Raw genomic sequence first — 27657 nt, forward strand, 5'->3', positions numbered from 1 at the left:
CTGCTGCTATTACTGTTGCAAGTAATTGTGATGATAAGTAATGACTATAGTTGAGGTCCTGCCTGTGGGTTTGTGAAACCAGTGGGCTTATTCTCTGCTGTATCTGGATGCTTCTTTTCCTGTGATCACTGCACTTGTAAAGAAACTCCATCAAAGCAGTGCTTGTCAATTAGTAATTGCATATGAGTCTCCTGGGGACTTTGTTGAAATGCAAATTTCAACAAATTTGAATTTGTTAGGATTTGTTAGACCTAGTAAATTTGGATTTTCTAAGTCTGGGTAAGGACTGAGATTCTGAATTTTTCAGTGATTCCTAAATGATGCACTTGCTGATGGCCAAGACCTCATGTTGAGTAGCAAGACTCTAGATTACCTCTGGAAGCCTCTTCAAAGGACCTTTCTGTATCTCCTGGCTTCTTTGTCACCCACTTTTGCCTAAGGAGCCCGAACTCCTCTTCTGAGGTTCAGGAGTTTCCACTCCAGCCTGTGCCTGGTCTTGGAGTAGGAAGCCCACCTGCTGCACACAGAACAAGAGCCCTGTCCTGCTGTGGCACCCTTTGGTTGCTGCCACACATAGGAGGCAGCTTATTTTTTTAAAAAATATTTTCCTGTATGTTTGTTCCACTTTTCCTTGAGCTCTAATCCTTAGTTCTGAAGGCATCTTCAAAGTTTGTTATGGTCAGTTCACCAGCCCATTTGAATTTATCTTTGATTCCTGAGGCACTGGTCTGAGCCAATCAAGTCCATGGAAAATGGACTTCTAAACCCAAATGCACTTGCCCAGTTTCTAAGAGCTACATACAACTCAGCCAGTGTGAGTAATAGAAACAATAATAACTATCATTTATTGAATCAGAAACGACATACCATAAACTATTCTAAGTGCTTCAGCAAAATCAACCCTCTTGCAACTCTAAGTATGGTCCCGGAAACAGCAGAAATCTTAGACCCCACCTGGGACCTAATGAATGAGAATCTGTATTATTTTATCAATACAATTCCTAGGTAAAAATCCTGGCTTCAGTCCTAGCTATACTACTCAATAATTGTACAAAAATCTTTTTTCCTTTGCCCTCTATCTTCATTCCCTTGGTCTCATTCAATTTCAAGGTGTCCTTGGAAAGATCCCAAGTCTTTTTCATTGACAAAGATTGTTTGAACATTCTCTTTGGTGCCCAGGATTGGCGGTCAACAACTGTAAGACTCAGAGCGGCCAGAGAGGATTCTTCCTTTAGAGAGAGCGAGAGTCAGCCAGTTGGGTCCCTTCAGTTGAAGAGCTTATAGAGTAATTAGATATGATCCCCCCAGCTGTTAGTAAATAGAATCTGCTTGTATTATTTATATTTATATCTGTAACTATAGATAAAAAGGAAGTCACCCTGAAAGAAATAACAGACCAGTGAATAATTGGTCCTTCAACAGAATGAAAAGTCACATGTCTTATGTGTATTAATGATCTGTTCCCTCCCTTTGCCAACTCTTATGTGCTTATAAACAAGTAAATAATAACACACTCCTAGGGCATATGACCACCTCCCCAGAGTTTATGTGGAAATATTCAGATCTTCTGTGAATGGCCCAACCACTATGCTAAATGTTTTATGTACATCTCATGTGATTTCCAAAGCAACCTTATAAGGTAGGCTCATGATTCCCATTTCAAAGATAAGAAAACTGAGACTTAAGGACCATAAATTTGTGCCCCTACTTAAGAAGAGCTTGAGAAGGGGGAGGATAGCTGGTGGCTTCACCGTCTATTGTCCTGAGCTATTCCCTTCTGGCTCGCAACTTGCCTGTCCCAGTCCACAAACTCAAACCTCTGTCATTAGGCTAAGTGGGTGTCTCTGTTTTAAAAGGCACTTCGAGAGCCTCATGATGATCCCACCCCCATCCAACTTTAGAGGTATGCCAGTGTTTGTCCCAACCACAGATGATATTTCACTTCTAAGGAGTTGAAGAAAACTGATTTTCCCCATCATTTTGTCTCTTTAGTGGTGGTTTGTACACCTTCCAGCTGGGAGTTCGCAGGAAGCTGAGCAGATGGCCTGTTCTACTCAAAGAGATTAATTACAGGATTAAGCAACTAAAGGGTGGCTGAATGCGATTTGAACTTGGTTCCATCCCATTTCAGAGCCCAGGCACCTACCTGATCACTCTCCTGAATTGCATATGCAGCCCAGGGCTCCTTCTTTACCACTTTCTTATCACATGCCTCTGGTGGGAGACATGAGAATGAAGGTGCCCAAGGTACCCAGGCATGAAGCCCTGGATTGCACAGTCATAGCTGGCAGCAGTCTGGCTCAGGATCACAGATACCAGAGGCTGGACATGTATTCATGTCCAGGAACGGGCACCAGCACTTCTTTTGTCTCTGCTGCTCCTAGAGGGGATGACAGCAGTCATTCCAGGTCTTATGACTGTTCTATACCAGATCAAAGAGGAGCTGGCCTCAGGAAGAAAGCGTGAGGTCCCTCTTAAACATCTTGAAGTCTGTATGTGTTTTCTTTACACATTTTATTGAACTGGCTCCCTTCTCCTGCGTCCCACTGCCGTCATGGACATCATGTCACAGAATCAAATGGCCTTGCTAACCCCCTAGACTTTGGCCTAAGAAAGGTCCTGTGAAGATTCTTCTCAACATCCCATAGTAGAAGACAGTCAACAGGTTGATGCAGACGTCCATGCAGGTAGATTGAGAGAAAGCAATGAAAATGGGATGGAAGCGACTAATTCTGGAAATAACTAGTAGATGCAAACTCAGCCCAGGAGGTGGAGGAGTGACAAATGTCCCCAAGAATTTGGACCAGAGGAAGTGAAGGTGACACCCTAAATAGAAGTTCAACTTGCATAACTTGACTCTAAGATGCTGGTTGTTCAAGTAGACCCTCCCAATAGAAGCATCAGGATTGGAGCTAAGTGAGAGGTCAGAACTGGAATTACACATTTACAAAGTCATCTGCTTAGCTGTGATGGTTGCATCTTGAGATGAACATTTCTAGGAAATAGAGAGGTAAGAGAACTGAGACTGTAGAGTTCAGGTTCAGGAGCTACAAGAAGACTCAGAAATCAGTGTCATTTCTGGAGAGTAAAGAGGAAAGCCAGGATCGTGTAGTGTCCTGAGCCCGGACACAGGGAAGATCCACGGTGTTAGGCTTGGACTTGTAGATTACCAGGCTCCCGCTCCATGACATTTGCATGGTAATTTTAATGCACCAAATCATAATTTCCTCCAATCTATCACTAGCCACTTTGGCATGGCTATTTTTCCCCCTCTTAAAGTTGGCTTTGACTTTGACAGTAAAGATCTTCTACTCAAATAATATTGCATAATTAAATACAAAATAGTTTCTATACAGTCGTGTCTACTACTAGATAAGGTACATCCCACAGGCTGAATTCGCGTGGTAAGTACTTACTGAGGATTTGAGTTGAAATAACATTTGGTCAACAAGTGACACACTGTGAACCCTTATGCCTTCAGGTTTTGGTCCCATTTTAGTTGAAAAGGGGAAATGAACAGTTTTGTGTTTGTGCATAACTTTAGCTGTGGTACCCAGAGTACAAGAAATGGGGAAGAGAATGAACTTTGAAGTCAAATGAGTCTGAGTCAAATTCCTGGCATCACTACTTACTACCTGTGAGTATTTAGGCAAGTTACTTAACCTTTGGCGTTTCCTCAGCTGTAAAATGACATATTTAATCATACTTGGGGGCTTCCCTGGTGGCTCAGACAGCAAAGTATCTGCCTGCAATGCAGGCGACCCAGGTTTGATCCTGGGTCAGGAAGATCCCCTGGAGAAGGGAATGGCAACCCACTCGAGTATTCTTGCCTGGAGAACTCCATGGACAGAGGAGCCTGGTGGGCTACTGTCCATGGGGGTTGCAAAGAGTTGGACATGACTGATTGACTAACACTTAATCATACTTAGACCAGAGTCATTGGTAGGACTAAAGGAGATACTTAAATTTACAAAAAGTAATGCTGTCAGTACAATTAGTACTGCCTTTTATGGGCAAAAATAAATAAATAAATTCCAAGTCAACGTGTGTTTTTCTTATTAAGTGACTTTGAGCTACCCAAAGTCTAGTACAGGTCAGTTCTGAAATAATATGTTTTAAATCAGAAATAACATGCACCAGTTTTCTTTTAAGTCATAGAGCTATTTTAATTGATACTCATATCATCATGGGTTGAAAATGTGATTATGATAACAACAATTTTCAACATGCATTTTTAAAATATATATTTCCTTTCTTTAAAACAAACATAATTTTTAAAAATACCAGAGTGTTTGTGGTTTGAAACCATGGTTACAGTCACGTCCCAGTTTGCCATCTGTTCTTGTCCAATGTACAGGTCCAAGTTAAGGTCAGAGCTGCAGATAAACAATAAATGTCTGCTGGTCTCATACAAGGCTTTTCTCGGTCAGGCTGTACTTAAATATGCGATATATTAATATAAAATAAATATGCAGTTAAACATATGAAAATTAAAGTAATGCACCATATTAATAGAATAATGGATAACAACCACATGATCATCTCAAAAGATGCAGAAAAATCATTTGACAAAATCCAATACCCTTTTACAATAAAAACATTTAACCAAATAAGAATAGAAGGGAGCTTCTCTAACCTGATAAAGTGCATCTGTGGAAAACCCACAGCTAATATAATGTGTTTAGTGGAAGACTGAGAATTTTTCACCCAAGATCAGGAACCAGACAAAGATATCTCTTCTCACCCCTTCTGTTCCACATTTATTGGAGGGTCTTGCTAGGGCAATTAGATAAGAAAAAGAAACAAAAGGTATTCCAACTGGAAACAAAGAAGTAAAACAATCTCTGTTATCAGATAACCTGATTTCATATATAGAAAATCCTAAGGAATCCACTAAACTCCTATTAAACTAGTAAGTGAATCCAGCAGGCTTGCAAGACAGAAGCTCAGTCATATTTCTGCACACTAGCCATGAACAATTTGATAGTGAAGTTACAAAAACTGTTTCATTTACAGCAGAATCAAAAATAATAAAATACTTAGGAATAAATTTAACAGAAGAAATTGTGCACTCAAAACTACAAAGCATTATTGAAAGAATTTTAAAAGACTTCAATAAGTAGAAAGACATCCTGTGGTCATGAATTTAAAACTAATATTGTTAAGCTGGTCATACTCCCCAAAGTAATCTACTGATTCAGTGCAGTCCAAATTCCACCTGCTGTTTTTGGTGAATTAACAAGCTGATTCTAAAATTCACATGGACTTTCAGGGTCCCAAAATAGCCAAAATAACTTTTTAAAATAAAAATGAAAAGTGAAAAAAATTGGAAGACTCACACATCCAATTTCAAAATTTACTACAAAGCTATAGTAATCATACTGGCATAAACACAGACATATAGACCAAAAGTATGGAATAGAGATCCCAGAAGTAAACCCTTGTATGTATGATCAAATAATTTTCAACGAAGATCATTCAGTGGGGAAAATTTTTCCAAAAATGATGCTAGAAAAATTGGATACACATGTACAAAAATAAATTTGGACCCTTGCCTTACACTGTATACAAAAATTAACCTAAAACAAGTCAAAGAACTAAATATAAGACCTAAAGCTATGAAACATAGGGGGAAAGCATCATGACATTGAATATGGCAATGAATTTTGGATATGACACCAAAAGCACAGTCAACAGAAGAAACATGGAAAATAGGACTTTATCAAAATTAAAAATTTTGTGATATCCAATGTCTTATAATAACTTATTATCGAAGATAATCTGAAAAAAAAATGTTACTGAATCACTTTGCTGTACACCTGAAACTAACACAATATTGTAAATCAACTATATTTCCATTTTTAAAAAAAATTTTTTTGTCAAAGAACACTTTCAGTAAAGCTAAAAGGTAGCACACAGAATGGGATAAAATATTTGCAAATAACATACATGATAAGAGATTAATGTCCAGGATATATATAAAACTCAACAACAACAACAAAACAACCCAATTCAAACTTGGGCAAAGGACTTAAGTCAATATTTCTCAAAAGAAGTATACAAATGGCCAGTAAGCACATGAAAACATGCTCAACATCATTTGTGACTAGGAGTATGCAAATCAAAACCATAAGATACCACTTCACACTCACTAGGATGGCTATAATTTAAAAAAAGATTTAAGGAAAACAAATGTTGACCTCAATGTGGAGAAATTGGAGCCCTGTGCATTGCTGAGGGAATGTAAATTGGTGCAGTCCCTGAGGAAAACAGTTTGAGCATTCCTCAATAACTGCTAAACACAGAGTTATCATATTGTTGTGGCCATGCATTCCGGGAAACAAACTCACTCAGAAGGACGATGCAGATATTGGAGTGCAGTTTATTATACCGGCGGGCCTAAGACAGAGTCTCCTCTTAGCCAAGGACCCCCAACCAGTTTTTGTGAAAACCTTATATACCCTAAGTGTACGTGCCCAAACCCACCTCCCCAAATTCTCTGAAACTAGTCTGAACAAAGGAAAAGAAAGATACAATCAAAATTAACCCGGGATTCATATGCTTTAAACCCGTGATTCGTATGCCTTAAGCCTAGGTAGTTAGCAGTGAACAATTATCAATAGGCCTGTGGTCATACCCCAATAAGCATAATAGAATTTATAATTCTATTTGGTTACACAGATAATTAGTGTATTCTTTTAGGCGATGGAGAGTCTAGATACGAGCCCTGGGGCTCTTCCATCTGGGGGAGGGGTGTGTCTGGTTTTCCAGTTGGTATGTCGTTTCCATAAATACTGGGCATATAGCTCAAAGTCCACAGTCCAGCCCAAGATGGAGTCCTGCTTTCAAGATGGAGCCTGTTCTGTCTGTTTCCTCCTTCAATATGATCCATCAATCCCATTCCTAGGTATTTAGCCACACAAAAGATTTTTACACAAATATTCGTAATAGCATTATTCATGATCATCAAAAGGTAGAAACAACACAAATGTTCATTACCTGATGAATGGATAGACAAAATTTGGTATATACATAAATGGAATCTTATTTAGCCAAAATAAGAAATGAAGTACTGATTCATGCTATAATATTGATTTACCTTGAAAATATTATAACTGAAAGAAGCCATACACAAAAGGCCACATATTGTATGATTCAGCTTTAGAAAATGTACAAATCCATAGAGACAGAAAGAGTAGTGGTTGTCGGGGGCTGATAAGTGTTGGGCCAGGGGGAATGACTGATAGTGTGTGTGCATATATTCTAATATTATTGCTCAGTCATGTCTGACTCTTTGTGACCCCATGGACTATATAGCCTGCCAGGATGCTCTGTCCATGGGATTGTCCAGGCAAGAGTACTAGAGTGGATTGCAATTTCCTCCTCCAGGGGATCTTCCCGATGTGGGATTGAACCCGTGTCTCCTGTGTCTTCTGCACTGCAGGTGGATTTTTTACTTGCTGAGCCTTAGAGGAAGTAGCAGTGATAAAAAATGTTCTAAAAGTAACTATGACAACAGTTCAACTCCATGAACATACTGAAAAACAGCTGAATTGTATACTTTCAAAAATGAGTTTTATGGTATGTGAATTATATCTCAGTTTAAAAAAAAATGGACATAAATAACTCAGCAGTATTTTAGCATGAAAGGATTTAACTCTGAGACTCTTCTGACTTTTCAATGAGGTTTGCTGATGATGCCAGACTAGAAAGGATGTGACCGTTCATAGAGGGGACAGCTGCCAAGTTAAGAACAGCAAATTTGGGGTGGGGAGGGGATAACTTTTTTTAAAGTGGGGAAACTATTATTAAAATGTATGGCAAAATGTGATGGATATTTTCCTATGAATAAATGAGGATCTTTTTAAAAAATGCATGATTATGGTGGGCACCATATCAGAGGGTACAAGTTGCAGGTTATAAAAACAAAGCAAAAGTTTCCATACCCTGAAATGGTTTGATATATGACTAAGTCTCTCCATCTGACTTCCAAGATGAAAGGCCCCAAGATTCCTTCCTCTTTCAAAGGATAAATTCACGAAAATTAAAAAACAGCTAACTACTGAGAGCTGAATATGTGCTAAACATTTTTGCATGCATTTTCTCATTTTAATTTCCCCATCATCATTGTGACATGGTTGTAGAGAACTTACCCAAGGTCAGTCAGCAAGTCAGTGCCTGAGCTGGGCTGCAGCCCCACTCCTGTGTGACTGCCAGGACCCCACTCATAACCACTGGATTATACTCTCCATTACCTTGTTTTCTTCCTCTGGGGGAGATTCCCCCCAAGAGTGTACAACACCTGAGGTTCCACCCACACTAAGTAGGGGAGACAGTGGAGTAGAGAGGGAATACTCGACTGGGAGTCGGAGACCAACTTTGCCGATAATCAGCTCCGTGACCTTGGGCAAGAAGCCTGATCTCTTAGAGGCACTGTTTCCTGATTTGTAAGGTGTGGAAAATTTGTCCTAGCTGTCCCTGAATGAGGTCCTTCCAGCTAGATCATTTGGTCTGAGTCCCACCTCATTTATCTACCACTAGGAAACCAGTTGTATAGAGACACTAAGAGGAACAAATCCTTCAAGCCAGAGAGGGTGGTGAATTGGGGAGCCTGGACTTGGGTGTCAGACTGATGTGGCATGGCTTCCATCGCTAATCTCAGGATGATACTGAATAAGTTCTGTAACTTCTGTCCCCGTATGCTAAAATGAGTATAATAATAGGAAAGGGTATAAATAAAATGAGTATAATAATAAAATGAGTATATAATAATATAAAATGAGTATAATAATAATAAAACTTTCCTGGTTTTCTAGTGACTAAGGCTCTGTGCTCCCAATGCAGGGGACCCAGGTTTTCTCTGGTCAGGAAACTAGATCCCGCATGCCTCAGATAAAAGCTGGTACTCCCAAATAAATAAATAATTAAAAAAAATAAGCTTTAAAAAAGTAATAGCATAGGGTGCTATGGCATAAAGTGGTTGTGAGGACCGAGTGAGACGTCTTTAGGGAGCTTACAGCAACTCTTAGCATACAGTAAGTAGTGATTATTATATATTATTTAATGATATTATAATTTATTTAGTAGTATTATTGGTGATTATCATTATAAAATCAGAGAAGGCACTGGCAACCCACTCCAGTACTCTTGCCTGGAAAATCCCAGGGACCGGGGAGCCTGGTGGGCTGCTGTCTATGGGGTTGCACAGAGTTGGACATGACTGAAGCGACTTAGCAGCAGCAGCAGCAGCATTATAAAATAGATAAACAGAATCCCTTAAGGGTAAATAGTATAGGTTTAAGTTGCTCAGCCAGATCAGAGTCTGGTGTTCAGGTGACCTGCTTGAGCTCTGCTCTAGAAATATTCACATCTACTGGGTTGGCCATCAGGAATGGCCTGCTGGGTACAAGGGCATTAGATTGTCACTGGCACTCTGCAGTTTCCCTCTTGTTAACTTTGAACCAGTAATGCCACTTTCCTCTATAAGCATGGCATCTTATTATAATTTACCATATGAATTTTGGCTCAATTAATTTTGTTTACCCAAAAAATCAGAAACAATAGGTGATCAATGAGAAATACGGCTAAAACATTTGACTAATGTGTGCTGTGAAAAGAAATTACTGCTCCCTGGAAATTTCCCAGTGTGGGTGGGGAATTTTTCTCTGTTTCAGTGTTATTGGAAAATATAATAAGCACATATAATGATATATTTAAAAGCTCTATCACAGTGTTATTTATAATGACATAAATGGTAAACATAACACTGACTACTAAAGAGCCATTAAGATCAAATATTAGAAAACTAGTTTTAAAGTTGGAGAAATGTGCACTGTAGAATAAGTTGGGTTTTTTGTTTGTTTGCTTCGGAAAAAAAAGCATGTGTTCTGATCCTAATTTTGTAAATGCTTTGTACATTTGTAGAAAAAATACGAAATGCTACAACAAAAGTATTAGCAGAGATTATCTGTGGGTGTAGGATTATTGATTGTTTTAATTTTCTTCCTTATACTTCTCTAATTTTTTATACTTTCTTGGGGGGCTCATATCTCTTTGGAAGTCAGAGTGAGCACAGAAGTTATTTTTTACTAATAGGAATTCTGTCATATTTCTTCTTCTATGAGGCTCTTCCATCGCTTATAAAGTATTTTATCTGACTATGGTTTAATTCTCAATCTATGCATATTGGTTTTTTCCCCTTTTAAAAAAAAAGTACAACTTAGGAATAATATGCTTCATTGATTTGTGAACTCATAAAATCATGCAGTATTGAGGACCAGACACAGCTGTTGCAAGATTGACTGTTACTCCGAAAACCAATAACAGATAATGAGAAAGTATCATCAACTAGCTGACCTTTCTCCATCTAAATCTATTACTTCCCTGTTGAAAAACAATTTTCAACTCTGCCTGAGATTTAGTGTCTGCAAGTCAACTTTGAATCTTAAATAAAAGAAAGAAATCAACATCCTTCCTCTCCTGTCTTATTTTATATGATTGGAATCACATCACTCAAAGAGTGATGTGAGGTTGATGAATCCAGGGCTTCAGTTAAAAAGATAAAGGATTGCCTACAATTGCAATTTGAACTAATTTTTCAAAAACAATACTGTAATATTTGGAAAAATCTGAACTGCTCAAATACCAAACCAGTTTGTGCCCATGAGAAGATTAGAATTTTGTTCTCTGGCTGAATTTTTCAGATACCATTTTGATATATCTTTTTAATACTGTAAAATTACATTAGGAAAAAGTTCAATGAAATAGTAGACAGTCCCTGGGAGTAGAAGTTTATAGGCAAGATCAGGGCTTTCTGGTCATAGGAAGGAAGGAACCAAGGGTTAAGTGAATGTCTCGCTCCACAGCATCCCTCAAGGGAAGACTTGGCCCAGATCCTCCTCCTTCAAGGTCGGGTGATCGCATAGGTCCACCCAGAGACCCAAAAGTTTAAGGTGTACATTTCTTCACGTATATGTTTGGATCCTCCTACCACTTGCATTGTTCCTTCATTAGCCACACCTGTTCTGTAGTGCCTTCCAGAAAATAAAGCTTCCTTCATTTTCTATGCAGATGCTCCATCTCTGTTAATATATGCTACAGCCTTGGGCAATGACTTGCAGTTTCCTAAATAAGCAATGTTCTCTCTCACCCTTGGATCTTTACATGGACCTTTATATATTGTCTTTGGCAATATGGCAGACCAAGCTTCTCTGGAACCACTAACCTCACAAGTACCCAAGGCCCTATTTCCCCCAGTTGACAAAAGTTTTGAGGAAACTATAATTCCATGTAAATGATATTAGGGATAGATAGCAAAATTGAGGATAGCTACCGTGTGCTATGATAGTTTTTCCCCTAATGGGAATTATTAAAGTCTCTGAGAAGTCCTGCAGTTAAAATGGAAACAGGAAAGCTTGTTTAACTTTGTTTAACCCAGTATGTCTCTAAATTATTAACAAAGGAACCATGTTTTGCATAAATTCAGTGTAATACACTTTCAAAAATTTTGGTTTCAAGCATGGGAATTTTCATACGAATTTGTAAGAAGGAAAGGAGAGGGCACTTTTTCATTACTGTTTGCTACTTTCTAATGTAATTGTAATGTTGTGACTGACACGATGGTTCCAGGCTGACCAAAGAACGGAACTGTCAATTCTTAGAGTCAAATCCTTACCTTTGGAGTTTGACGAGTTCATCTCATCAGACCACTTCAAGTAAGCAAGCACGGGAAGTTGACTTATACTAACAGAAATCACTTGCGATGCACCTAAAATCCATAATGCCAATGTGATATTCTGTTGCTACATAAGGTCATATGCTGAGTGATCAAGAACACAAACTCTGAGGTCAAAAAGACCCTAATTCAAATCCCAACTTCCCAGCTGACCACTTATGTTACCTTATATGAGTATCACATAATAATACTACCTACCTCCTGAATTAATCCAACCATCTCATCCTCTGTCTTGTGGATGTCTCAGCCTCTCACTCCTCCTCTTGCCCTCAATTTCCCCCAGCACGAGGGTCTTTTTCAGTGGGTCAGCTCTTTACATCAGGTGGCCAAACTATTGGAGCTTCAGCTTCAGCATCAGTCTTTCCCATGAATGTTCAGGGTTGATATCCTTTAGGACTGACTGGTTAGATCTCCTTGTTGTCTAAGGGACTCTCAAAAGTCTTCTCTAGCACCACAATTCAAAAGCATCTATTCTCTGGTGCTCAGCCTTCCTTATGGTCCACCTCTCACAGCCTTACATGACTACTGGAAAAACCATAGCTTTGACTAGATGGACCTTTGTCGGCAAAGTAATGTCTCTGATTTTTAATATGTTGTCTAGATTTGTCATAGCTTTCCTTCTGAAGAGTGAGCATCTTTTAATTTCATGGCTGCAGTCACCATCCACAGTGATTTTGGAGACCAAGAAAATAAAGTCTATCACTGTTTACACTTTTTCCCCTTCTATTTGCCATGAAGACTGGATGCCATGATCTTGATTTTTTTGAATACTGAGTTTTAAGCCAGCTTTTTCACTCTCCTCTTTCACCTTCATCAAGAGGCTCTTAGTTCCTCTTTGCTTTCTCCCTTTAGGGTCATATGATCTGGATATCTGAGGTTATTGATATTCTCCTGGCAATCTTGATTCCAGCTTGTGGTTTTTTCACATGATGTACTCTGCATGTAAGTTAAGTAAGCAGCTATTTCATAAGATTAGGGAGTTACTTTTATTTCCTTCACAGAATGCTATACTTTGAAATGTCTTAAACCTGGTTACTTCTGGGAAGATTTACTATATATGGCTAGTTCCACTCTACATAAATTATCAGCATCAGATACTGAAATCTGCCTCCGTCATCATTCAGGCCATATTCTGGCTCAGTTTGGGGGAAATTTGGTCACTTTCTCAACCATTCAGCAAGTTGGAGAATGAGGTCTTATAGGCTTGATTGAGTACCTGCCTTATTTTAATTATTTTCAAATATGAGCTTAGAGAAAACCAGATATAATTTGGTATTCCACATCAACACTGTCATCTAAGACAGACCTGGTTTCCACTTTTCTGTTCCATCCACATCCTTATTGATTTATTAATTTGAGCAGAATCATGCATGGCTTGATTTTTGGATCAGATGATATAGTCGCCATACTCATAGAGGAAGGAATCAGGGAAAGTAGACTACCTTTTAGAGAAGGTAGATAATGCAGAGTAAGTCTAGTTGGAGTTTAAGGGAGAAGGGATAGATGTCCATCAGCAGATGAATGGATAAGAAAGCTATGGTACATATACACAATGGAGTATTACTCAGCCATTAAAAAGAATACATTTGAATCAGTTCTAATGAGGTGGATGAAACTGGAACCTATTATACAGAGTGAAGTAAGCCAGAAAGAAAAACACCAATACAGTATACTAACGCATATATATGGAATTTAGAAAGATGGTAACAATAACCCTGTGTACGAGACAGCAAAAGAGACACTGATGTATAGAACAGTCTTATGGACTCTGTGAGAGAGGGAGAGGGTGGGAAGATTTGGGAGAATGGCATTGAAACATGTAAAATATCATGTATGAAATGAGTTGCCAGTCCAGGTTCGATGCACGATACTGGATGCTTGGGGCTGGTGCACTGGGACGACCCAGAGGGATGGAATGGGGAGGGAGGAGGGAGGAGGGTTCAGGATGGGGAACACATGTATACCTGTGGTGGATTCATTTTGATATTTGGCAAAACTAATACAATTATGTAAAGTTTAAAAAAAAAAAAGGGAGAAGGGATATTTTACTAGTTTGTCTTTAAGGACAATCTCTCTAGGCAAAGAAGAGTCCATGGAAAGGAAGATATGGAAGGTGGAAATATCCACTATGGCAAAGTGAACATGTGCTAAAGGAATAATTTTGAGTCTATGAATGAATGCCTTTGGGGCTTCTATCTAACGCACTTACTACCTTCCTTCCTGCTGCTACTGCTGCTGCTAAGTTGCTTCAGTCGTGTCCGACTCTGTGTGACTCCATAGACAGCAGCCCACCAGGCTCTGCCGTCCCTGGGATTCTCCAGGCAAGAACACTGGAGTGGGTTGCCATTTCCTTCCTGCTACCACCTTCTTATTATCAGTTATGAAGCAGGGAATAAAATTTATTTTATTTATTTAGATACATCTCATTACCTATTTCTTCCTTACCTGTATAGGTGGTTCTGTTCCTGTAAGGAAAGTAAAGTGTTTGTTGCTCAGTTGTATCCAACTCTTTGCAACCCTATGGACTATAACCCTCCAGGCTTCTCTGTCTATGGGATTCTCCAGGCAAGAATACTAGAGTTGGTTACCCTTTCCTTCTCCAGGAAATCTTCACAACCCAGGTGTTGAACCCGGGTTTCTTGCATGGCTGGCAGATTCTTTACTGTCTGAGCCATCAGGGAAGCTCTCTGTTCCTGCAAACCCCCAGATAAATCTCAGTGGAACTGGCATCTTTGAGGGTGGGATATTGGCAGGGTAGACTGTGAAGTTTTGAAATCTGGTGTGCGGAGGGTCCCTAGGTCTCTGGTGTGTTTGCACACAGGGTGCACATCCCTGTATGTGTATAGGCCTCCTCCCCTCTTCCATTTCAGTTGCTTTGCCTGTGCCCACCCTCATTCCTTTTCAGGCTGATGGTTAGCCCTGGAGGATAAGGAAGCAAATAGTACATTCTCCTTCACTAATCCTCTGCAGAGTGTCAGAGTGACCTGGTTAGGGAATGGTGTGCTAGGTCACTTCTGCTTCTGAAAATGGGAAACCAAAGAGTGGGAGGCGGGCAAGACAGATATCAGAAAGGTCTCCATAACAGGAGAGATAGTATAGAGCCATTCACCAAGCAGAAACTTTGGTTGATAAACCTCTAAGATTTTTTAAAATTTATTTTTAATTAGAAGATAATTGCTTTACAATGCTCTGTTGGTTTGTGCCATACAGTGACGTGAATCAGCCATAAGTATACAAATATCCCCTCCCTCTTGAACCTCCCTCCTACCCCGCCACCCCAACCCAGCCCTCTAGGTTGTCACAGAGCACCGGGTTGAGCTTCCGTGTTACATAGCAACCTCCCATTAGCTATCTGTTTTACGTATGGTAATGTATATGTTTTAGTGCTGCTCGCAGTTTGTCTCACCCTCTCCTCACCCTCTGCCACTGTGTCCACAAGCCTGTTCTCTACATCTGTGTCTCTATTTTTGCCCTGCAAATAGATTCATCAGTACCGTTTTTCTAGATTTCATATATATGTGTTAATATACATTATTTGTTTTTCTCTATCTGATCTACTTCACTCTGCATAACAAGCTCTAGATTCATCCACCTCAGTTCAACTGACTCAAATTTGTTCCTTTGATGAGTGAGTATTATTTCATTGTATATATGTACCACAACTTCTTTATCCCTTCATCTGTCGATGTACATCTAGGGTGAAAGCTGTAAGATTGTCAATGGCTCTCAAGTAAATATCTGCTGTGCATGCATGCGTGCCAGGTCATTTCAGTCATGTCCAACTCTTTGCGACCCTATGGATTGTAGCCAACCAGGCTCCTCTGTCCATGGAATTCTCCAGGCAAGGATACTAGAGTGGGTTGCCATGGTCTCCTCCAGGGGATCTTCCCATACCAGGGATCAAACCTGTGTCTCTTACATCTCCTGGTTCTTTAGCGTTCTCTAGTGCCACCTGTGAAGCCCAAATATCTGTGGTAGGGGTTACCAATCACAGTGTAACCATGGCTTCTGTTGCTTTATTTCAGAACGCCAACCAGGCACCTCTATGGCCAACTCCAGTGCCCTTCCTTCAAGTTCAGCTGGGATCAGCAAGGAACTGATTGATCTGAAGCCCCTCATCCAGTTCCCAGAGGAAGTCGCCAGCATTCTGATGGAGCAGGAGCAAAATATTTACCGAAGGGTCTTGCCAGTTGACTATCTTTTCTTCTTGACCCGGGGCTTGGGCACAACAGAACGCCAGAGGTCCCTGCCCTGCCTCAAAGCATCCATCTCAGCATCCATTCTTACCTCCCAGAAGGGAGAGCACAACGCCCTCGAAGATCTTGTGATGAGATTTAATGAGGTAAGAAGCCACTCTCAGATGTGTTGTGATTGAATCACGAGTAAGTGCTTGTTTTCATTTTTAGTTAATTTTTAATTGAAATATAATTGATTATAATGTTGTATCAGTTTTTGCTGTACAGCAAAGTGAATAAGCTATTCATTATACGTATGTCTTTTTAGATTCTTTTCCCTTATGGGACATGACAGAATATTAAGTAGAGTCAGTCCCCTGTGCTATGCAATAGGGCCTTATTACTGATCTATTTTATATATAATAGTGTGTATGTCCATCCCAGTCACCCAATTGGCCCCTCCCCCACTCTCCCCCTGGTAACCGTAAGTTTGTTTTCTGCATCTGTGACTCTACTTCTGTTTGTGAATAAGTTCACTTGTACCATTGTTTTATATCCCACACATAAACAATGTCATATGATATTTGTCTTTATCTCACTGCTAATAAGTGGCCTTTAGGCATTTCCCCTCTTAGGTCTGTTTGTTACTGCTGTCTCATCTACCTGTCTTGACGCCTCCATGATAACTGTTTCCTTTCCAGGCAATGGGATAGACACACTGTCATCCTCCCTTTCACTCCACTCCACCCTTCAACCTAATTGAGCCCATCTCCATCCCCTAGCGTAACCATGTTCTACAAGCTTTCACCCTTTGGACAACCAGAACCCCTCATTTTCTGTATGCCCTTGCCAAAATGTTCTCTCTGGGCTCATGTTCAAATAATCTCCTCCTGGTGCTTGTAAGCCTAGGTGTCTTAATTTGGAGTTTGATGACATGATCCCTTGCCCATGGGGTCCTTCTAGCCCACTCCATATTCTATTGTCAGTTCTCCCCCGCAGAAATTAAACACTAATACACGTGGGTCAGAAGAGCTGGGAGGAACATGGTCTTGAAGGACAATGAATTGCCTCATTCCTGACCTCTGTATACCATCAATTTCTCAGCCCCAGAAAGTCCCTCCAAGGCCTCTGAGACCTTGCCAGAAGCAACCTCTAAAAAGGACAGGTGTGACCAGAGTCTGGGAACACCTAGAAGGGAGGTATTGTAAGAGGTCTAAGAGCTTGCTGGGAGCAAAAGAGCCAATTGCTGGACACCCTGTGACCTTGGACCAAGGATGAAGGACAGGATAGAGAGGCAGGTCTCTATGAAGTGCTAGGGTCAGGGGATGCTGCACTCTTGGACTTAAAGAATACTTTCACTCCATAGCCTAACCCCACACCCAGAGCTTTCTGTTCTATATTTTATTTCTTTTAAACTTCATTTCCTTGTCTTGAATATTAAAACACAGAATTTCAGTCTGTGTGTTTGGTGGTTGTTGGTTGGTTGAATTCCACAAATACAGTAGTTTCCTCATCATTTAGTAAACTACCTAAATGCTAAGAGAATATCCTAGGTCTCATATATCTCTGATTGGCAGAGGATCAATCAACTTTGTTACTTAAACACTTTCCAACCATAGCAGCTCATCTTGCAGCCTCCATAGCCTGTCAGTCATGACCCTGGTGATGGTTGTATCATGACAGTGAGGCCCAGTGGATGAAGAGAGTGTTAGAGGCTGAGCTCAAACAGTTCTTTGTTCCAGAGATGCCCTGAGCATCATTCCTCAAAGGGAGATCCGTGATTCATAGGAATTGCTAATAGTCATCTGGCACTGTCATGCTAATTATTTAACATGTGCCACTTATTTGCTCCTCACAACCAACCTTGGGAGGCAGATTCTTGTCATTAACCCCATTTTACCAAAGGGGAAACAGACACGAGGAGATGGAATTCTTTTCAAAAGGTCACATAGGTAGTAGGTGGCAACAGTGATATTGAAGCCCACAGAGTCAGGTCTCAGAGCCTGGGCTTTGAACCAAAACATGAGAAAAAAAAATCAGACAATCCCAAATTGAAGGACATTCTACTCTTCAAATGTGTCAGGGTCATGAACGGTAATTGTCAAAAACTAGAGGAGACCAGGAATTTTGTGCTCAACTAAATATAGCTTGGGGTCCTATTACATCCTGGACTAGAAGAAGGATATTGATGGGAAATTCTAATAATGCATGTAGTTTAATTCATATGAATGTATCAATGTTAACTTCCTTGTGATAATGGGACTATGGTTATGAAAGATGCTAACACTGGAAGAAGTTGGGTGAACTATGTACAGGAACTCTCTGTATTTTTGTAACTTTCCTGTAAATCTAAAATTACTTCAAAGTTAAAAGATTTTTTTAAAAAAATAGTGAAGCTCAGAGAGGTTGAGTCACTTGTACAAGGTCACACAGTGGCTGAGTGATGTCAGCATCCAGATGTCTGTCTTTAAAGTATGTTTTCTTCTCAACCAATTGCCTGCCTCTCTACTTGTTGAATTACCAAGTTAAAGTTTGTAGTAAAATAAGCATTTCTGACTTAGAGTTTAATTAGCCCAAGGTCTCCTTTAACTTCTTGTGCATCTACTCTTTTTCTACTTCTCCTACCATTTCTATTTTTATCCAATTTCCTATTACCATTCATTCATTCATTCACTCACTCAAGATTTATTTATGGAGCACCTACTACCCTGTAACCTTCTCTTTTTTAAACTGGTGTGTCAAACATCTCTTTTAAATACGAAATTAGCATCACCGACTCAATGGGCATAAAAGTTTGAGCAAACTCCAGGAGTTCGTAAAGGACAAGGAAGCCTGGTGGGCTGCAGGCCATGGGATCTCAGAGAGTCAGACACAACTTAGCGACTGAACAACAATATAGGATGAAAATTTACAACATTATTATCCCATGCTTTGGTTCTTTCAGAATTGGATATACAAAATAAGTGCACTTTCCTCAATGGAAGTAAAATATATTTTTATTGAACATGGGAGAATCTCAAAGACAAGAGAGAGAATACTAGCTTCATTGCTAGTCACTTAGGAGAAAGGCAAATGCATTTGTTCCCACATTCAGTCTTTCAGTTGACGTGTTTTCTGCACTTCTCAGAAGCAGGAGACCATAGTGGAAAAGCACTAAGGAAAGTGAGTAACAGTCTGTGGCTGCCAGAAGCTACCAGTCTTCGACTGTAGTCAGGCAGGGGCACAAATCTATACCAAAAAAGGCAGAAATTGTGTGCAGTGTGAGTGACACAGATGGTGGGAGCTGAAGTATCCAGGTGGGCGATCAGACTCTGCTTCACACTGGTGTTTGCAGCCAGGCCTTGAGGGGTAGTTGGGATAGAGGGGGACCATCTCAGGAAAGGGGAGGAGGCCATTCTGGGTAAGAATACAATATGACCAGTTCTTGTCATGAGCAGGAAAGCCTCATGGTCTGAGGCAGCTTGCTCCTAATTGTCAGGAGAATGTGATCATGAGCTAAAAGTTTCCCAAATCCTAACAACTCTTTACGTAAGGACTTTAATGTTGAGGAAAGGGAAGACTATCCCTGATGCCTGTCAGGCAGTGTTGCATAACTGTAATTCTTAGGAAAGTATGGTGAAAATGCAACTCCAAGTACAGTCATGAAATAACTGAAAGGGGTTTGGCTTACGTTAAGGAAGGCCAGGAGATAAATCATTTAAAATCAATTTAGACTGTGGCTTGGAAGCAAAATTTCTCCCCGTTTCCCCTTCTCCTGCCTGATGTCAAGACTGGTACTTGCCAGTGACTTTTCTTTATCCTTGTAAGTAAGCAGAAGCAGGCACAAGAAGCCAGCCTCCAAGCCAGTGGTGGTCAAGGAGGTCCTAATGAGAAGTAAAAAGTGTTAGTCTCTCAGTCATGTCCAACTTTTTGCGACCCCATGGACTGGAGCCCACCAGCCTCCTCCATCCATGGGGTTTTCCAGGCAAGAATGTTGGAGTGGGTTGCCGTTTCCTTCTCCAGAGGATCTTCCCGACTCAGGGATCAAACCCAGGTCTCCTGCATTGCAGGCAGATTCTTTATCATCTGAGACACCAGGAGGTCCTAGGGGTGGGCTCAATCCTGCTCCCCTTGGTTTGGAAGGCAGGGCTTGCTGGACCCTTTTGACCCAGACACCTCTCTGTAGTCATATTCTTGTTCTGAAGCTCCAAGAAGCCAGTGTTCTCTCTTCTTCCTCTCAGGCTCAGCAGGCTCACTTCCTGGCCACCCCCAATGTCTCTTGCTCTGACAATCTCAAATCATATTTTTCTTTTCCCTACTCTTCCTTTCTCCCACCTCTACTTCTAATCCACATTCTTTTTGATCTTACTGTTTTTAGTTTCTCTTTGAATTCCAGAGCCATTTATCTCTTCGAAAAGGAGACAGAGAGGCATTTTTTGGTAGATAATTTTCCCAAAGAGATCACATACTTTATCATGTGCCTTTGAGAAGAGATGAAAGGCAACTGCAGATGGATGAGCATCCTTACTTGCTTTGAGTTCATGCCCTTTTCTTGTGAAGGGCTGTGATGGAACATGGTTTGGGGAAGCGGTGTATGAGTCACTAGTTCTCAAACCTTATGCCTCCTCAGTATGGCCTGCTTTTGTCTGGTTGTCCACCCACTGATGGCCTTTGGGGTCAGAATTCATCATCCTATGCCCTGAGAGCGCAGTTTTTCTTTATGAGTAGGTCTTAGCAAGACCATTCTCAGAGCTCCTCTCTTCAACCAGCTGATCCAAGGGCAGGTGGCGAGCCCAAGACTGAGCCCTCAATTAGACTGAGACCCCAGGAGGCTCAGGAGAGATTCTCCCTGGCTCTTTACCCTAGGTGACCTTCCTGCACCCTCCCATGTTTGGTCAACCTGAGCCACCATCAACCTGCTTCTCTAGATACACAAATGTAGGCAGCCCAGAGTGACACTCAGGTGCTGCCTGTCCCTTCCATCTGGTGAGTTTCACCAGATGTCACTTCAACAGTGTAAAGGGGACCCCCTCTATAAAGAGTGCCAAGGTGCAGCTTAACTCTGTAGGAAAGATCATAAGAATAAATAAACCATCTGACCAGAGAAAGACTGTCTGGGCTTGAGTCCTTTCAGCCAGAATCTCCTTGCTGTTCTGTTGCTCAGTCATGTCTGACTCTTTGCAACCCCATGGACTGCAGCACGCCATGCTTCCCTGTCATTCACCATCTCCCGGAGTTTGCTCAAACTCATGTCTATTGAGTCAGTGATGCCATACATCCTCTTGTCCTCTGTTGTCTCCTTCACCTCCTGCCTTCAATCTCTCCCAGCATCAGGATCGTTTCCAATCAGTCGGCTCTTTCCATCATGTGGCCAAAGGATTGGAGTTTCAGCTTCAGCATCAGACCTTCCAATGAAAGTCAGGGTTGGTTTCCTTTAGGATTGACTGGTTTGATCTCCTTGCAGTTCAAGGGACTCTCAAGAGTCTTCTCCAACACTACAGTTTAAAGGCATCAGTTCTTCAATGTTCAGCCTTCTTTGTGGTCCAACTCTCACATCCATACCTGACTACAAGAAAAACTGTAGCTTTGACTATATGGACTTTTGTCAGGAAAGTAATGAGTCTGCTTTTTAATATGTTCTCTAGGTTGGTCATAGCTTTTCTTCCAAGGAACAAGTGTCTTTTAATTTCATGGATGTGTTCACCATCTGCAGTGATTTTGGAGCCCAAGAAAATAAAGTCTCTCACTGTTTCCACTGTTTCCCCATTTATTTGCCATGAACTGATGGGACCAGATGCCATGATCTTAGTTTTTGAATGTTGAGTTTTAAGCCAGCTTTTACACTTTCCTCTTTCACCTTCAAGAGGGTCTTTAGTTCCTCTTTGCTTTCTGCCATAAGGGTTGCGTTATATGCATATCTGAGGTTATTGAAATTTCTCCCAGCAACCTTGATTCCAGCTTGTGTTTCATCCAGCCCAGCATTTCATATGATGTACTCTACATATAAGTTAAATAAGCAGGGTGACAATATACAGCCTTGATGTACTCCTTTCCCAATTTTGAACCAGTCTGTTGTTCCATGTCTGGTTCTAACTGTTGCTTCTTGACCTGCATACAGGTTTCTCAGGAGGCAGGTAAGGTGGTCTGTTATTCCTATCTCTAAGAATTTTCTACAGTTTGTTGTGATTCACATAGTCAAAGGCTTTAGTGTAGTCAATGAAGTAGAAGTAGATGTTTTTCTGGAATTCTCTTGCTTTTTCTAGGATCCAACAGATGTTGGCATTTTGATCTCTGGTTCCTCTGCCTTTTCTAAATCCAACTTGAACATCTGGAATTCTCAGTTCACATACTGTTGGAGCCTCACTTGGAGTATTTTGAGCATTACTTTTCTAGTATGTGAGATGAGTGCAGTTGTGCGGTAGTTTGAATATTCTTTGGCATTGCCTTTCTTTGGGACTGGAAAGAAAACTGACTTTTCCAGTTCTGCGCCCACTGCTGAGTTTTCCAAATTAGTTGGCGTATTGAGTGCAGCACTTTCACAGCATCATCTTTAAGGATTTGAAGTAACTCAGCTGGAATTCCATCACCTCCACTTGCTTTGTTTGTAGTGATGCTTCCTAAGGCCCACTTGACTTTGCACTCCAGGAAGTCTGGCTCTAGGTGAGTGATCACACCATTGTGGTTATCTGGGTCATGAAGATCTTTTTTGTATAGTTCTTCTATGTATTCTTGCCACCTCGTCTCAATATCTTGTGTTTCTGTTAGGTCCATACCATTTCTGTCCTTTATTGAGCCCATCTTTGCATGAAATGTTCCCTTGGTATCTAATTTTCTTAAAGGGATCTCTAGTCTTTCCCATTCCATTGTTTTCCTCTATTTGTTTGCATTGATCACTGAGGAAGGCTTTCTTATCTCTCCTTGCTATTCTTTGGAACTCTGCATTCAAATGGGTATATCTTTCCTTTTATCCTTTGTCTTCCACTTCTCCCCATTTCTCAGCTATTTGTAAGGCCTCCTCAGACAACCATTTTGCCTCTTTGCATTTTTTTTCTTGGGGATGGTTTTGATCACCCCCTCTTGTACGATGTTAGGAACGTCCATTCATAGTTCTTCAGGGACTCTATCAGATATAATCCCTTGAATCTATTTCTCACTTCCACTGTATAATTTTAAGGGATTTGATTTAGGTCATACCTGAATGGCCTAGTGGTTTTCCCTACTTTCTTGAATTTAAGTCTGAGTTTGGCAATAAGGAGTTCATGATCTGAGCCACAGTCAGCTCCTGGTCTTGTTTTTGCTGACTGTATAGAGCTTTTCCATCTTCAGCTGCAAAGAATATAATCTTTAAGGGATCATGATCACTTTGACAAATTCCAGCATTTAAGTCTCTCTGTTCATAGCCCAGGAAAGACCATTTTAACATAGTAAAAAAAAGCATAACATATCATCATGACCAATGGGAACTTCCCTGTGGTTCAGTTGGTAAAGAATTTGCCTGCAACGCACAAGGCCACCTGTAATGCATGAGACCAGGATTCGATCCCTGGCTCAGGTCAGGAAGGTCCACTGGAGGAGGAAATGGAAACCACTCCAGTATTCTTGCTTGGGTAATTCCACGGACAGAGGGCCTGGAGAGGTACAGTCCACAGGGTTGCAAAGAGTTGAATACGTCTTAATGACTAAACCAACAACAATGACCAAATGTGTTCCTTCACTTGAAATATTTTAGAAAAAAATATTGGTTTTGAATTTGTACATTCAACCTTGTTAGGAAAGTTTCCTATCAAAGCTTCCTGTCCCCCACACTCATACTCTTTCATGCAGAAAGCCAAACAAATCCTCTGCTCAGGACTGCTGTACAAACTATTTTCCCTCATATTGGAATACTCATGAGGTACGTAATAAAGCTCTCTCAGGGTAAGGGAAATTTCAGCTCTCTTTGGAAAACTAGAGTTTTCCTTGGGAAAGCACTTCTCCCTAGAGGCATACCTCTGAGAGCAGAAATGGTATTCATTTCCCTGGAAATTTCATGCCACATTCCCCAGGGAACAGAAATTTTAGTTCAGAAGTTTCTGGACTAAAGAAATACGTGAGTGCTAAGTCGCTTCGATCATGTCCAACTGATTTATGAATATAGGACACTTGTGAGAGATGCAAGCAGGAAGCCATGGGGGCTCTGTCCCAAGGATTAAATAGGCTGCCATTTTATAACCAAAGGAAAGTCAGGGAGTGGGAGGAAAGACACCTTCTTTAAGTAGATATCAGGCTTAGATCTCTGGCTCCTCCCTATATCCGGCAGGAGAGACTCTGACCTATGAGGTCAAACTAGGATTATCATAGCACTTACTCAAACCAATAGGCACGGGTGGTGACATTTTTCTTTCACCTAATGGCCTGGAGTATATCTCGTGCATTTATTTATGCCTTTGTAGAAGCAAGCCCGCTTGAGGGAGTTTTGATAGCTTTCTTGAGGAATCATTAGCTTACGGTGGTCTTCCAAAGTATCCTAGGTTTCCCTATCTACAGTGCCTGGGTTTTAGTCCATCATTTCCTACTGTGGAACCTCAAGCCAAGTACCTAATCCCTCATCTTTCAAATGGGGATATTAATAGTACCTACTTCACATGGTTGATATAAGTCAGAGAGATGACATGGGTAAAGCACTTAGTGTGGACCCAAGACACAGTCCTGGGTTCAATGTCAGTTACAAACAAAACTAAAATAGCTGCATTGTCACAATAACTAATGATAATAGATCCCACTTATTATTATTATCCCCTCACTTAACAGATAAAATGGAAGCACAGAGAGGCAAAGTAAATGACCCATGGTTTCAGAGTTAGTATTTGAACTCAGGTGGTCTGACTTCTGAAGCCAATATTCTTGATTCATTAACCTGGTGCCATTGAATCAGAAGCCATAGAGCCCTTTTTCCTCACCTTGGTCTTTTATTCTGAATTAAACCATTTGCTTCGCAACAGTATTCAAATATTCTTTATTATTTCAACATGTATAGCACTGTTGACCTCCTTGTTGGCTCCATGATATTGAAAATGTGGCATCTCCTTTGAATTGGCAGGCTGTGGAGCTGGAAATGGGTAGGACAATGGCATCGCAAAACGTCTGAGAACATTGTCCTAGAAGAGTAATAGAATAAACTGTCGCTTCCCAGGACCAGTCAGAAATAGGATTTAAGGTCTTTGGCTTTTAAAGTTTCCTTTTTGGCTTTGAAATCTCCTTAGGTACTGGGTACTTGAGAATGTAGGCTGCCAAAAAGAGAATAAAATAAAAATTTTACTTGAGGGACTTGCCTTATCCAGTAGTTAAGACTCCAGGCTCCCAGTGCAGGGGGTGCAGGTTTGATCCCACATGCTGCGCAGTGCAGCCAAAAAAAAATTTTTTTTTTCCTTTGTTTCTTTATCCTCCTTCCTTGACCACACCACACCTGCAAATCTTTTTCCTCCTCTTTTTCTGTATTTCAATTTTGCATGAAATTTATACTCCCAACAGGGACGGCTTTTGAAATTCAAAATCTTTAGTTGCACCTGTACTCCTTGAAAGGCTGGGTGTACAGTTATTTTGTGGATTTTGGGGGGGGGCTGTTCTCTAGTTGTGCTCTGATTTGGGGCAGCAGGAGAAGGCTTTGGAGAGGACCTGCTCAGTATCTTGTGAATCAGCCCCTCCACACCTGAGTTCATGCTTTAAACATCGAACGTGATTTCCTTTAACGGTGGCTTTTGCTGATTAGCAGAATGAAAGCAATGGACATCTGAATATTTTTTAAATACACACATGCCTGGGGCTAGTCCACAGGAGATTTTGGCTGTATGAATCCATGGTGGGCCTTGGGCTCTGTATTTTTAAAAAGCTCCACTATATATTACTGATGCCACCAATGGTCGAGAATCACGACTCCAGACCTTCAGGAGCACAGGTTTTTCAAAGAGAAGAATAAAGCTGTAGCCCAAAACAAATAGGGGGGGAAATGATTCCAGTCTTTGGAGATAGTGTAATAGTTGAAAATTGTCTAAATAGATAAATGAACAATAAATATTAAGTGTGATGGCTTGCTTATTTGCTCTTTCCTTCCTTCTTTCTTTCTGTATTTTTAATTGTTTGGTCCTAGAGGACTTGGTTTTGAAATCTTCAATATTCAAACTATTTTATTACTATGACAGGATATTTTTATTCTTATTTACCCTGCTTAAGGCTCATATCATGCCTTTAGTATTTAGCCATTCTAGAAAGAGAACTGCCAAAGCCATAGATTCATTGGAGGCCTGTTTTATTCTGTTGAAAGTAAGCATCAAGTTACTACTTCAGTCCCTGGACTGATAAAAATAAGAATGCGTCCAGTGGAAATTAGCAAACAGACAAATATGATTTTGACATACACAAGACGTATTTATTTTTAACTGGAAACAGTTAACATGGCTCAGAGAAACACTCCAGCAGTTTCTCAAGACCCCATATTCTTTGCCTTCAGGCATGTCACTGAATGACACTGAGCACTGTGGGAAAGAGACCGGGATTTTGAGTCTCCCTCCAGGACTGCCTTAACTGACCCTGTTAGGATGTTTAATTCAACTCTCTGAAAAACCACTCTCTCAGAGGTCTTTACTGCACATGTAGGAGCCAAGGCGGAAAATTTATGCTTTGCCAAGAATCTACATTCACCAAAGAGATTTAAACATTCATAAATCTGGTTGCCTTCTTGATGCCCCGCCTTTTATCATTCAACAGATTTTTACGAAGGTACATCTTATATTCTAGGCACTGTTTTGTGTGCTGGGGATATAGCAAAGAACCAAGACAGAGCCCCTCCGTGCACAGAGCTTACATTCTAATGTCTAAAAGGCATCTCAAATATGACCAAAATAGAACTCCTGCCTTCTCTCTACCCTATTCACATACCACATAGTATTTTCCCCATTTATCTCCTTCCTCTCATTTCAGCATCTACCTGGATGCTCAATCTGACAAGCTAGGAGTCACTCTTGATTTACTCTCTCTACCCAGACTGCCAACATCCAAACCATCAGCAAGGCGCATTTGCTCTACTTACAAATACACCTGGAATTGGACCACTCCTTAGCGTTTCCCCTAGGAGCTTCCCTGGTGGCTCAAATGGTAAAGAATCTTCCTGCAGTGTGGGAGACGTGGGTTCGATCCCTTGGTTGGGAAGATCGCCTGGAGAAGGGAATGGCTACCCACGCCAATATTCTTATCTGGAGAGTCCATGGACAGAGGAGGCTGGTGGGTCACAGTCCACGGAGTCACAAAGAGTCGGACACAGCTGAACGACTAACACGTTCCCCTTTTTCATTTTAGCATTCCCCCCGCCACCACCTCGGAGCCAGTCACCATTGCACTCACCTCCAGTACTACTTTGATGCTTGCATAACCTATAATCCTTTTCACCACCCAGTGGTCAGCGTGATCTTTTATAAATATATAGTGCATCAGATCACTGCTGTTGTTTAATTGCTAAGTCATGTCCAATTCTTTGCAGCCTCATGGACTATAGCCCACCAGGCTCCTCTGTCCATGGGATTTCCTGGGCAAGAATTCTGGAGTGGGTTGCTATTTCCTTCTTCAGGGGATCTTCCCGACCCAGGGATTGAACCTGTCTCTCCTACATTGCAGGCAGATTCTTTACTATTGAGCCACTTCCTAAAAATTCCACTAGGTCTTCCCTTTGCATTTGGAATGAAATCCAAAATGGCAAGACCCTGCATGATTTTGCCCCATCAGCTTCTCCAACCATCT

The 27657-nt window shown here is 40.8% G+C and overlaps 1 protein-coding gene across 4 annotated transcripts in view; it reads left to right on the forward strand.

Annotated features, from left to right (window-relative positions):
- The window catches only part of PLCE1 (phospholipase C epsilon 1), a 368784-nt gene that overhangs the window by 194170 nt on the left and 146957 nt on the right, over positions 1-27657 (forward strand). For all 4 annotated transcript variants that reach the window (XM_044935313.2, XM_044935312.2, XM_044935311.2 and 1 more), the window contains exon 4: positions 15760-16076. In XM_044935313.2, the coding sequence (XP_044791248.2) occupies positions 15760-16076 (317 nt within the window). The remainder of the gene's footprint in view (positions 1-15759; positions 16077-27657) is intronic.

Source organism: Bubalus bubalis, chromosome 23 (genome assembly GCF_019923935.1).
Source record: "Bubalus bubalis isolate 160015118507 breed Murrah chromosome 23, NDDB_SH_1, whole genome shotgun sequence".
NCBI lineage: Eukaryota > Metazoa > Chordata > Mammalia > Artiodactyla > Bovidae > Bubalus > Bubalus bubalis.